The sequence below is a fragment of the Phasianus colchicus genome, chromosome Z (genome assembly GCF_987193195.1).
Source record: "Phasianus colchicus chromosome Z, bPhaCol1.hap1.1, whole genome shotgun sequence".
Classification (NCBI taxonomy): Eukaryota; Metazoa; Chordata; class Aves; order Galliformes; family Phasianidae; genus Phasianus; species Phasianus colchicus.
Genome location: NC_143476.1, coordinates 90,248,152 through 90,261,127, shown reverse-complemented (window position 1 = coordinate 90,261,127; position 12,976 = coordinate 90,248,152). Strand labels below are relative to the sequence as shown.

The window sequence follows — 12,976 nt, the reverse complement described above, 5'->3', positions numbered from 1 at the left end:
TGGTCAGTCTGCTTTTTAATGGGCTTGTTTATTTTATAACTCAGATTCACAATTACTATTTTTTCTCTTCATCCCTGTTGTAGCTTATCTGTCAGTAGGTTGCAATATTTTTAAACATATTCATCAAAAAGATTATTCAAAACCTTTCTAACAAATAACCCATGACCTGAGGGCCAAAGTGCAAATGTAACTGGTGGGCAATCCCACTGCACTTTGTACTGATGTACAGAAGTCATCTTATGTGACTACTGATTGATCCCGAATTTAACATGGAATATTTGGAAGGGATAACTGCAATTTGTCCCTTTCAGAAAGGGAGGAAAATACTGAATTTAAGTACATAGGATTCTGTGACTAATGTTGACCTTGAAGGTCTAACCACTTCTAGTGTGTTGGCGTTCTGAATACTGCCTAAGGTAGTGCAGTGAATGGTATGGAAAAATCCTGGAGATAATTACCTAGAAATGTTATGCCATTATCACATCTCTCTGCAGTTGCAGCATGAAATTACTGATAAAATATGTATGTACAAAAAAGAGCACTCTTGTGCTTACATACACACATCTGTACATATTTGTTGGGTGTAGTACCCTAATGGTCCTGTTCTGCCTTCTGAGATGGGGTTGTCACTCATTCTGTCTTCTGCAGCAGCAGTGGTACAAAAGCTAATTATTATTAATTAATGCTATTGGTAGAGTTAGTGGTAGCAAGCACTAACATTTAGGCTCGGTTTTGATAAGTAGCTGTAACATGCTGGTTTAGAGGGACCTCCTGGGCTTCACCATCTGCTCTGGGATCTGCAGACTTCTCCAAAGGACATCAGCATCTTGCATGCTGTAGGTTTATGGTTCGTGCCCCTGTGTGTAAATCAGAAGGGAAAGTGAGTTTCTAAAATGACTTCTTCCGTTATTAAGACTGAGCAAAGAGAGTTCTGAGTATTTCATTCTGAGTTAATTTCTCACAGCACTTCTAATTGCACAGATAATGTTTCCATCTGTTTATGTGCACCATGGGAATATTGTCAGTTTCCTACTATGAGTGCATTTGCATCAAGATGCAGCTGAACCCCATTCTGCCCCTCCCCCCCCCAAAAAAAAGAGGAACAAAAGAAAAAAAGGAAAAAAAAAGAGGAATAATAGAAAAAGTCTTCTTTCTCTGTGTTTCGGGAGATGATTAACGTACATTCTTTGATGTTGCAGGATATGCCATACCACCGCTCCCAGTTCAAGAAGTGTGCAGTGGTTGGGAATGGGGGGATCCTGAAGAACAGCAGATGTGGCCGAGAGATTGACAGTGCAGACTTCGTATTTCGGTACAGACTTTGTGTGTTTGTTCATTTGTTTTCTGTTTTACAAGCATATGAAGCACTGCAGAGCTATTCCCCCTCAAGTGGAAACTCTGGGTTTACAGGACCAAGTCAAGTCTGCTTCTTGCACAACACAGTGATATTCAAAGATAAACTTCCCTGTATAATATTTGTTTTAAACTTAAGATTCAAGGTGTTATTTCTTTCTAACTCCATGTGGACACTAACTGACTTACTGGTAGCATTTGATGTCCTTGTTTCTCTTGCTCCGTTACCCAAGCTGTAGATTTATCCTTGCACGGACATTTGCCCAGGCATAATGTCTTGTGTATTTTCATCATCCTTAATATGAAGGAGGGTTACTTTTATTATTCTTAAGCACGTCTAATCCCTCTCTGCACCCTGCTAAGCTCTCTGTCTGGGTCATGGCACATGACAGCTAGTTCACAGACCCATGACCTGCTTTATAGAAAAGAATATCATTTGACTTCTCTTGGCCCATTTTCTGACTTCAGGTATATTTTTCTAAGCTTAAAATAAGTGTTTTTAAATCAGTGAATTTCTCCAGTTTCATACCATCAAAAATTAATTTAAATGCAAGTCACTGCATTCTAAACTTGACATCAAATGAAAAACGACGATGTAGAGGTCCTACATTCACTATCCATTATTCTCAGACCCTTATGTCTCTACATTAATCTGTTGTCCTAATTTTAACCTGTGAAATAATCCAGGTTTCACATAATTTCCTTCAATTTAAAGGGCTACTGTACAGTGCATACATTGAATAAGTATAGCAGGTTCCTTTCTTCTGTGTTGTATCGCTGTATGATTGATATGAAGGTACATGTTATGCCTAAAGGTGACAAACTATTGATGGAAGTGGAAATGGGGGCAGCAAATGTCATCCCTTATGCATAAGAACTTTCAATGGAGGTCCCTTCTTACCACTGTGACTCTTTCCTGGATCACACCCACATAAAAAGAACAGCAGTACACAACGTAGGAATTGAAATTGGATTGCTTTTGGTGTTTGGAACTTGTTAGAGACTTGAGTAGAAATGACATATGAATAAGTACATTGCTACTTATGCAAAAAAACCCCAACTGGTTTGCCATCTTCAAAATATCTGTGACCAGAATTACACATAAAGCCATGTTAAGGAGATTACGGTCTGCTGACATCGATTTTAAAATAAAATTATGTTTAAAGAGAAATGTGAACAGATCAGTCTGGCACCAGTTTACAAGACTGTTAGGAATCACCATCTTTGTCACTAACAAAATGTCAAAAACTGCCTATGGAACACTGCCAGCATTTCACAGAACCTCCAAGACACCGGGGAAAGTCATTGTATTGTCAAGGACCTTGTGGTCAGTGGGATGCAACCAATATTTTTCTATAGAACAGATTTTGACAGCAGTGAGCTACAGTGCAAGGGAATGCACAAAACGCACACACAGCAGTTGCATTCACCAGTTGTTATGGTCTGTCTCCATCTACTGGCAAGAGCAGAGATCTATGATAACAAGTGGAGTGACTCTGAGTGCATGCTGGGATGTGACTGTTCTCTTTGCAGGGGTGCTTTTGGAGTTGTAGAATTTATTTTTTGAGTTTCCAATGGAAGTGAAGCTAGGGTGAGTGTGTTTCAGTAATTTCAGCATGTGCTGAGGAATGCTCTGAATTTTGTAAGGTGGGTTGGGCAAGATGAAGTTTTACAAAACATAATATCAGAGAATCATCAAGCTTGAAAAGGACCTCCAACATCCCCAAATCCAACCACTGTGTAGCTTTTATAAGGAACTATCACTGTCAAAAAATTGAACTTTCTTAATCCTGCTTTGAATTGACTGTTTAAAAATATTGGAGCTGAATGTTTAAAATGTTTTTCAAATATAATCTAATGAATGCAGTACTGGATGGAGGGCTCCAGGAGGGCTCCAGGAGGATGTTGTATGTCCTCGTAGAAAAAACTGCTGGAAATAACATCTCCCATGAGAAGGTGGTGTAAAAAGCTGCCTGACCTGATAAAGGAGGACTCTCCGGGAAGTAGATGTGAGTTTCCTGAATATGAGAAGGACTTTGAAGGGTTTTTGTCCATTTCTCTGCTCGCAAGTGAAGAAGAAAATATGTTTTTTAGAGCTGGCAACTGCACTGTAATGTTGTGAAATTCTTAACATTGCTTCTGCTGAATTCTTTTATGGTTTTCTGCTATTCAGCCCTGACTGTCAGACGTATTGAGTGTAAATGAGTGTAAGACAGCTGAAAGAATGACTGTGTTATCTCTGATAGAGCATGATGCTGTTTGTTTTGTTTTTTAAGTGGAGTTTCCAGTGGAAGTGGAGCTTGTGTGAGTGTGATTGTATAACTTCAGCATCTCTTGAGGGATGCTCTGAATTTTGCAAGATGACAAATCTGGGTCAAGGCCAGAACGTGTGGAGGCTAGACAAGGTGAAGGTCTTCAGACCTTATAATCACAGAATCATTAAGGTTGGAAAAGACTTCCAAGATCACCAAGTCCAATTGCGGCCCATCCCTACCATGCCCACTAACCATGTCCCCACATGCCACATCTCCATGTTTGCTCCTGATAGCTTTTACATCCTTTGTCAAATCTGTACAGTCAGAATTGCTGCTCTTACACAGTGCTGGGAGCTACCTGAAAGGGAAAAGGGAGGGAAGTAGGTTGGTTTGGATTAATTAGAAACTGGCCTGATGTCTTTCCTGTGGAACATTTCTCCCAAGTTCTGTAGAGTATAAAATAAATCACAACATTAAAGATATAGTTTGTATATTAAGTATGGAATACAACACAGCTGTTACTGAGGAAATCTGTGGTTGTAGAGGGTGATTGTCCTCGGTGCTTTGCTCCTTAATCGCCAAAGTAAATAGCCAAATTGCTGTTAGATATGAAAATGGATGAACATTGGCTACCTCTGTGAAAAGGGGACAGCTGCAACAGACTAGAGGAAGAACCTGAATAAATTCTGCTTTCTAGTGTTGAAATGGTACAAGGAATTTTTTTTTAAACTTTCTTACTGATTTATTTCCCTCACAGATGCAATTTGCCTCCCATATCTGAGAAGTACTTAACGGATGTTGGGGTGAAGACAGACGTCGTGACCGTCAATCCTAGCATCATTACTGAAAGGTCATCTCTGCTCTTCATGTTTCCATCTCCTATAGGTTTTCAAATCTATCTTTCACTAAATTCCAACTATTAAAGGGAATTTTTGTCCCCATATTACTTGGAACTGAGACTATGAAACTTACTGAATCACAGGATCATTAAGTTTCAAAAAGGCCTCTGAAGCATCGAGTCCAACCATCAACCCATTCTCATCGTGTCCCTGGTGATACATCTCCACAGTTCTTGGAAACCTCAGTTTCATTCTGAATTTAAATGATTCAGTACATGGAAACAGTAATAACTTAAAGAAATGTGCTGAACGTTTAAACCTGTACACTGATAGTAGGAAGTGGGAAGCTGAAGGCTGAACATAACAGTAGAGCCATCCCACATTGTGCTGCAAGCCCCAGGTGGGTGTCTTGGTCTCATTAGGTTGGTAATGACTGGATTCCACCCTGAGTGCTTAAGTAAAGTAATACACATCACCATATTTAAAAAAAAAAAAGCAAACAAAAAAAAACCCACAAAACTATTTAAATACGAGGATTGACCAAGTGATTTCAGTTCTTCATTTGTTAATAGTTTAGTATCACCTTGTTGACACATTTGGGACCATGGGACTGGTTTCTGTTGTCCTTCCTTGCTCATGTGTTTCATTTATTGAGCAACATAAAACCATGCTCTTGCCTTGGGGTTTTCTTTCAAATATTACAGTTAGGCATTCTGGAAATGTTTTTGCTCTGTTTTGGTATTTGCCATTTTTCTGTAATATCCTGTTCTTCATATTGAGTTACACAGCTGAAAAAATTACTCACAAAAGGAGACGTGAGACTTTAGCAAAGTCCATGCATTGTTCAATGACAGCATTGTCAAAATGCATTGTGAAAAGAGGGGAGAGTGTGTTTTTTTAATATCCCCCATGTCTTTGCCCTCCATTCCATACTGATTTGGCTATACAATTCCATTCCATACGATTTGGCTACAGTTCTAAACATATTCTCCTCATTAATTGAATCATATCTCAGTTACCTCTGCGTCAGAATTTCTGTCATAAAAGCCTGATGTGTCCAAACTGATCTGTACTGATCTGAATATCACTTGCATCCTTTTCCCTTTAGGTTTCATAAGCTGGAGAAGTGGAGGAAGCCTTTCTATGACGTGCTCCAGGTTTATGAGAATGCCTCTGTGCTGCTGCCGGCCTTCTATAACACGCGCAACACGGACGTCTCCATCAGGGTCAAGTATGTCCTGGATGACTTTGAGTCTCAGCAAGCTGTGTACTACTTTCATCCCCAGTATCTCATCAACGTCTCGCGCTACTGGCTAGGCCAAGGGGTGCGGGCCAAGCGGATCAGCACGGGACTCATCCTGGTGACTGCTGCCCTGGAGCTCTGCGAAGAGGTCCACCTCTTTGGCTTCTGGGCCTTCCCCATGAACCCCTCAGGGATTTTTATAACTCACCACTACTATGACAACGTGAAGCCTCGCCCTGGTTTTCATGCGATGCCCTCGGAAATCTTCAACTTTCTGCACATGCACAGCAAGGGGATCCTGCGGGTTCACACGGGAACCTGCGGCTGCTGTTGACAAGGGCACTTCTTCCTCTGGTGCAAAACTGCATCAGGAACTCAATGCCTGTGTACACCTTGAGATTATGCAATAGTTGTTTGATATAAATTTCCTTGAGGCATTGCATCCCATAGGATCTATGTGACCAGCATCCTTCCTGCTAGCAGAGTCGGGTCCATAGCAGTGTGGGTGAAGCAAAACTCCTCTGTCCTGGGATGTGCACTGCCCTGGGAAGCAGATTGGATGAGAAGCACATCTCCAATAGATTTAGAGATATACAGAGCACATAAATATAACTGTAATTTCACCATGGAGTAGATCACCAAGCTTTTAAGGAGAATTGGGGATGGAGCGTTTCAGCATAGACTGCACGACTTTACATAGGCTTCTGAGTTGAGTGCTGCGGGGCACTGTCAGATTTTACTGAAAGCACTCTACTCTGGCATTTGGGTTTTTGAAAATAATCTTTGCATTGTAGTTTTAAAGGCAACTGTACAACTTGAAGTCATTGTTCTGTAGCGTCACAAAGTATTTGTGAAAAATAGCAGATAGGTGTGATAGGAATAAACAAGGTCACCTTATGAAACCTTTCAGCTGGGATAGAAGAGAATGTTCAACTCCCACTTGCAGGTACAGATCACTGTGCTAATCGTGTTGTATGGTTGCTCTAGAGCTTCTTTCTTCTTCCTTCATATCATGCCTGGCCTTCTCTGCTGCTAACAGTTTATTTCCCATTGCAGTCTTTCCTTTTTTGCTAATACATATGCAGTGTCTGTGCTTTCTCCTACAGTGACCACCTCAACTTCAGATTGGAGACCTTCCCACTTCTTTAAGCTTTCCATGGACTAACTATTGAGAAGGCTACCCTAGTTAGATTTTCTGAGTTCGTTTTTGATTCAATTATTGCAGCATTAGATGGAAAAGGAATTTCTCCTCGGCTTAATAAAGACTTTTGTAGGACTATTCAAGTGTTGATCCACTATTGTACAGGTTGATTTAAATATTTTCAGATTTCTGTGATAAATACTTGCAGGAAATGAAGTTAAAAGACAGTGAAGATATTAATGGCTTGAATTACGATGTCTGAATGTGGCATTTGTTTGTGTTGAGAATGTTACTAGAACAATAAAAGGGCTGATTTATTCTTTGAAATGTTACCATTGTAACTTAGTCATGCCAAGCTTGAATGCAGTTACCTTGGCAAAATCCTGATGGAGGACAGATGCCACATGCTGCCAGAATTTATTTTGAGTGCTGAACAATGGTGCAGACGTATGCCCTCTCATACTGTATGATTGCATGCACAGGAGGGTGAGGTTTGCTGTCCAGCTGTGCTGGCATGGTTAAGATGAACAGAGTTTTCTCAAGTATGTTTTTAGTGTGAAGCATTTGGTCTGTTGTGTAGTGCTTTGTCTTGTCCTTTTTCGGGTTGTAGAGATGTGGAATTTGAAGTGCTTGTCCTCTCTGAGGGTTGTGTTCAAATCAGAATTGGATTTTGATTTTGTTATACGTGAGCACACAAAGCTATTTCAAAGCCTCTAGTGCTGTGCTGACAGCTCTGAAAGTTGCACACATTACTTTTGAAATGGTGTAAAGGAAGTGAAGCACAGCATTTCTGCCATTCCAGAAGTCCCTGCTGACCATACAGCAGTGACTGGGATGGTGTGCAGGAGCCTGAATTTCTTCTGCACCCTGTAAATACCAGCCAGGGGTAGGCAAAGGACCTGTGCTTCAGCTTTATGTGTTTGTCTTGTGCTTTTGGTCCTAGAGCTGTGTGTTGGTGAACTGTATCACAGTACACCCAGAATGAACCTACAGGTGAAATGGTTACCTTGATTTAATAAGCAAATAAGATTTTTGTCCTGGCTGTGTTTTGTAAATTAATGTGCAAAGGGCTTTGATAATGAAGTGCTGTAACAGAAGTGCTATGTAGAGAGCAACATGACCCGTGGGCTGGGCATCTTGCTGTGTGTTGAGCTTTATCATAATGAAGCCATCACCTATGGACCTCACTTCTGCCTGAGTGAGGGTCTGGTGGTGACTTGGTTTGCTTTGCTGCTGCTGCTTTGCTGGGGATACGCTCTTTGGTAAGAGTTTTTCTTCACTATATTGATTGAAGTGAACAAAAGGAGTCTGATCTATTGCAAGAGGTACTTCAGAAGGATGGGAAGGCATTTGAGAAGCATCAGTGTTTTGGAAAGAAATGGAACAAATCCCCCTGTTTGGTTGCAAAATTTCTTCTGGACTTTTTTGGTCAGGCAAAAGGATAAGTAAAGCTGTAATTACAGTAACCTCTAATTGCAGAGACACAGACATTTTCTTCCCTTTGTTTGCTTCATATAAATTAGCAATGTAAATTCACCGAGGCTACACTGTGTAAGTGCAGTTTTACTGTGTTTAGATTTTGATGGATTATAGATCTATAACTACTATATTTTTTTAATGATTTTAAAATGCACGTGCAGGGTACTTGCAGATATGCACCAAAGGCCCAGTCCTGCAACTTTCATCTGGAAAGAACTCCCATTCCAGCTGACAGGTATTTTATTTCTATAGGTACTGCAGGAACAAACCCAGCGGTCTGTATGGAGGGGTACATAGGTATATACTGGCAATGTTCAGTGGTGGGACTAGAGAGAATGGCCTCCAGTTGTGCTAAGGGATGTTCAGGTTTGGATATTAAGAAAAATTTCCTCTCCTTAAGAGTCGTCACGTTCTGGAATGGTTTGCCCAGGGAGGTGATGGAGTCACTGTCCCTGAAGGTGTTACAAAACTGTTTAGATATGGTACTAAAGTACTTGGTCTAGTGGGGAAATGTTGGTGGTATTGGTAGTAGGTGGATATTGGACTAGATGATCTTGATCTTTTCCAACCCTCGTGATTCTACGATTCTTTATTATATGAGATTTAGGGAGTGATTTGCAAGCTAGAAAGATTCTTAAAGAAATCTATATATATAAGTCCTTGAGAAGAAGTGCACACTGCAACATGTTTGCTTTCTGATCTGTTTTTCAGGTGTTGCTCAAAAAATAGTTGAAAAGTGACAGCATTTTTGTCAGAAATTTGGAAGCTTTCAGATTGTTCTTGGCCTCCTTACTTTGCATTGGGCACTGGAAAGCCACATTCCTGCTGCTGTCCTGCAGGAGTGGGGTCTGAGGATGGGGATGGTGCCTGGAGCTCTCAGCCATGCAGAGGTCCATGAATAAAAGCTGTCAGCTCTCATCCTGATCTCAGATGGTAAGCCCAGCTGTCTTGCTGAGAATATGAAATCTGAGGCAGGGAGAGAGAAAATTACAATACTGGGGGTTAATCACCAGCTTCTAATATTATTTATGGGAATCTCTTAAGACGTTCCTGAGATCTTCATACATTGGCAATGCAAATTCAGTCAGAAAAATGTGGCTAGGCCTGCTCCTGTTTGACAGGTCAACAGAGGAGCTTATGGGCCCACCAGTGCTGTCATCAAGTGGAAAAGAAAACTTAATCAAAATACTTCAGCTGCTTGCTCTTGATTTATGGACAGAATGGATTAAATAGTGATAGATTTATTATAATGCTTTAGCATATGTCCTGTGGTAGAGACAAGATGCTCAAAGCCAGCTCATCATGTGTTGTGAATGGGGAGCCATGGCATAGTGTCTTCTTTGGCTCCAGCAGGTCCATGGTCACCAGGAAAAGCCTTAGAAAGGGAATCTGGGAATCTGGGAGACTGCAACCACATCTCCAGGTGGTTGGATGGAGGCAAATAACTCTAAGAAGAGAGAGATTTTTCCAAGAACAGAATTATTTTCTGCGGGGTTTGATGAATTAATGGAGATGTTGCTGAATGCAGAAATTCTTGTGGTGATGGAGCTCTGTGGGCAGATGGCCTTTGCATTTTGGTGTGGCAGGAAAGAGCAGTCTCTGATTGGTGATAAAGCACAGAGATGTGACATGAGAGAAAATCCATCCTTTTAAATCTCTTGGGCCCTGGTGGTTGGTCAGCAAAGCCGCAATTTTACAGAGCAGAAGGTTGGACAGTGAGAAAAGAGTTTGGAAAGGATCCTCCAGTCTGGTTTGTACCCAAGCATGCAGTGAGCTTTGGAGCTTTCACACATACACTGAGAAGGAAATGCTGTCAAAATTCAGCAGTCTCTATAGTCCCTGAGAAATTCTGGAATGAGCCAAGGAATAAAAGAGTCAGGACCTATGGTGAGGGCCTTTTCCAAAATCCAGTGAAATTCATGGGAAGTTTGGAGTACATCAGAGCCAGCCTGCAGGCTGTGGGCAGGAGGAGCAGCCCTTGTTTCTTACTCACTTGTTTTCAAATATGTTTTTAATATATTGTAGATACAGTGCAGTAGCAACACTGTGTTTTTAATGGTTTGTGTAAAGAACAAACTTAATCTGGACGCTGAAGTGCCGTGAGTGTCACTCTCCCTTCCAGATTCCTGCACTTTCCATCCTTTCCAATTCATCTATGCAAAACATTTCATCACGGTTGTGTAAATGAACCAAACCACAGTGAGACCCTGCACCCTGCTGTGTGTGTGCGTATCACATGCTGTGAGAGAAGGGGGGTTGTTCTGCTTTCTTTGAAATGCCAGCATGTAATTCTCCAGGAATACAAACATGTTGGAGGCAGGATTCCCAGTGAGGCCAGTACAAAGTGTGCTTTTGGCTTCAGCAGGAAAACAACGGGTCCAATGCTTGTCAATCAAGCCCATAGCACTCATCTCCAACCTGCCCCCATGTTCTATTTCAATTTGATGTCTTACTGTTGTCCCATCTAATGTGGGTGAGGCTGCTGTGTTGTTTGCATGGTATCCCAAATCGTAGGCAATTGTACTCAAGTGCTTTTGTAATGAATCTTAAGAAAAATCCAAGCATATGCGTTGGGGTGAGGGAGCCTGATTCCCAGACTTGAGCATCTCTCATGTTCCTGAAAGCCTGAGCATGAGAAACATCAGCAATGTGGGTCTGGGCCATAGTGGGAAGCCTAAAGGAAGATAAATATGCCTCAGCATTTCAAGGATTGAAAGCTGTAAATATGTTACCGATATGTCTGACTTACGGTTGGATCTTAGAGGTCTTTCTGAATTATAAAGATTCTATGATTCTATGACTTTCCCTTTAGAAGCCATAAATGTTCTCGGTGTTTGACCTTTGGGTGAGTTGCTGCGTGTTTCTAACTGTACTAACCACTGTAAAATGTGTTAGCATGTAAAATGGCAACAAAATAAGCCAACAAAATCAAAGTGTTGGCTGGTTCTCGAAATGTTCTACTAAAACTGTATGTGTTAAAATGGACCGGGACACTCCGTGCTCCCTACAGCTTATAGAGATGCTCACTATTGCCCAGAAATGCTGGATCAAAATGGCATCTTCATGCTAAGGGAGCTCAGGCTGATGCAAAAATAAAGCTTGTTCCATAATTGTTATTTCTGTACGGTGGTGATGGTGGGGGTGGACAAACACAAGAGGAGCCATGGTAATTACATGCTGATGTTAATGCCATTGTGCCCAATGACTCACCTTTCTTTATTTTTCTGTCTGCCACTCTGTGATTCTTGCTTCTTTCTGTAGCTGTAATATGGTTGTAATAGGAAGCCTATCAATTGATGTAAGCCATAACTAAAGCAGTAATCAGGGTACTTTCTTTTGTCTGTATCACTGTGTTTGAAAGATGATTTGATTCTACTGAATAAACCACTTTAACAGTTTTATGGGAAAGTCTGAGCCACTTTTTGTGCCTTCAGGCTCGTGTTTTGCTGTTCTGTGTCTCTGAACAGAGTGGGATGGAAGCTCAGCTGGGAGAAATCAGTTCACATAAGTGGCGATTAGCACTACAGACTTACACGACCCAGCATCATGTATATATACAACATACAAAAGTGTATGCAGGGTTGTATGATATAAATGCTATAAGAGATGTAATTCAGTAATTTGGTATCTTAGCAATATACATGGACACGGATAAGTTATTACTAGAAGTAACAAGCTGTACACAGAAAAGTATTGAAAAGCCTCTGCAATCCATAGGATTCGCCTGCTTAACACCTTCCTGACTGCTCTGTCCTCACCTTTATGTGATGAGTAAACCCTCTTCCTGGGGATGATCTTCTGTAGCCTTACACTGCTTTCACTTCAAACAGTATCAGGAGAATTAAAACATAATTTCACAATCATTCATACAGATGGAACAACCTCTTTTTTTTTTTTTTTTTTTTCCTTTTTTATTCTAATTGTGTGTTTTCCTCTATCTGTTGTTTCAGATTATAAACTGGAATAGGAGTGGGTAATGGAAATAGAATATTGGCACTGTTCTAAGGTAAATGTAAATTACTCAGAAGATGCAGAGTTGTGGTGAATACAGAGGAATCTGTTCTTGTTCCTGCTGACATTAAGGCTGATGGATGCACTTCCTTCCCACAGCTGCTTGTGATTATTGTCAGTGATTATTCAATCAAGAAGAGGAAACGTAGAGAGGGAAAAATGAAGAGACAAATTGACACTGTGTGGTGTAATTGCTGTCTATCATTTTGCAAATTGCTCAGCTAAGCAAGCAATCAAGGAGTGGTTCATTTCCTTGAGATCGCAGCATCCGTCATGCTCCTTAGTGGCATTTGCAGCCTTTCTTCTGAAAAGGGATAAGCAGAACACAGAGAATTAGGGAGATACTTCACCGCAGCCTGCATCTGACAGTGCCCAGCAGCAGGTTCTTGGGGAAAGAACTGAGGAAAGAAGGAAAAATAATAAGTGGTCCTTCTGCTGGCATTCTCTCCAACTGCAATTGCCAGTTTTTATTTCTGGCCTTGTTAATAACTGCATGGTACTGAGTGTCAGAGTTTAGCTCTGTGCTCGGGTGATGAATGAGTCCTTTGGCTTTTGGGAACTGCTGCTTGCCTCCATGGTGTGGGACTTGCTAGATCCTGATCTCCCTTCTTCTCCTGCCAGCATTGCCTCCTGAAATATAACCTTTGCATGAGCC

At 41.1% G+C, this 12,976-nt stretch overlaps 1 protein-coding gene across 9 annotated transcripts in view; it reads left to right on the top strand.

Moving 5' to 3' along the window:
* Nucleotides 1-12,049, top strand: part of ST8SIA5 (ST8 alpha-N-acetyl-neuraminide alpha-2,8-sialyltransferase 5) — a 67,230-nt gene extending 55,181 nt beyond the window's left edge. For 8 of the 9 annotated variants that reach the window (XM_090132269.1, XM_090132265.1, XM_090132267.1 and 5 more), the window contains 3 exons: nucleotides 1,200-1,312; nucleotides 4,366-4,458; nucleotides 5,556-12,049. In XM_090132269.1, the coding sequence (XP_089988395.1) occupies nucleotides 1,200-1,312; nucleotides 4,366-4,458; nucleotides 5,556-6,024 (675 nt within the window). In that variant the 3' untranslated portion in view covers nucleotides 6,025-12,049. The remainder of the gene's footprint in view (nucleotides 1-1,199; nucleotides 1,313-4,365; nucleotides 4,459-5,555) is intronic. The other variant, XM_031597080.2, reaches the window with a different exon arrangement.
* The last annotated feature ends 927 nt before the right edge of the window (nucleotides 12,050-12,976 follow it).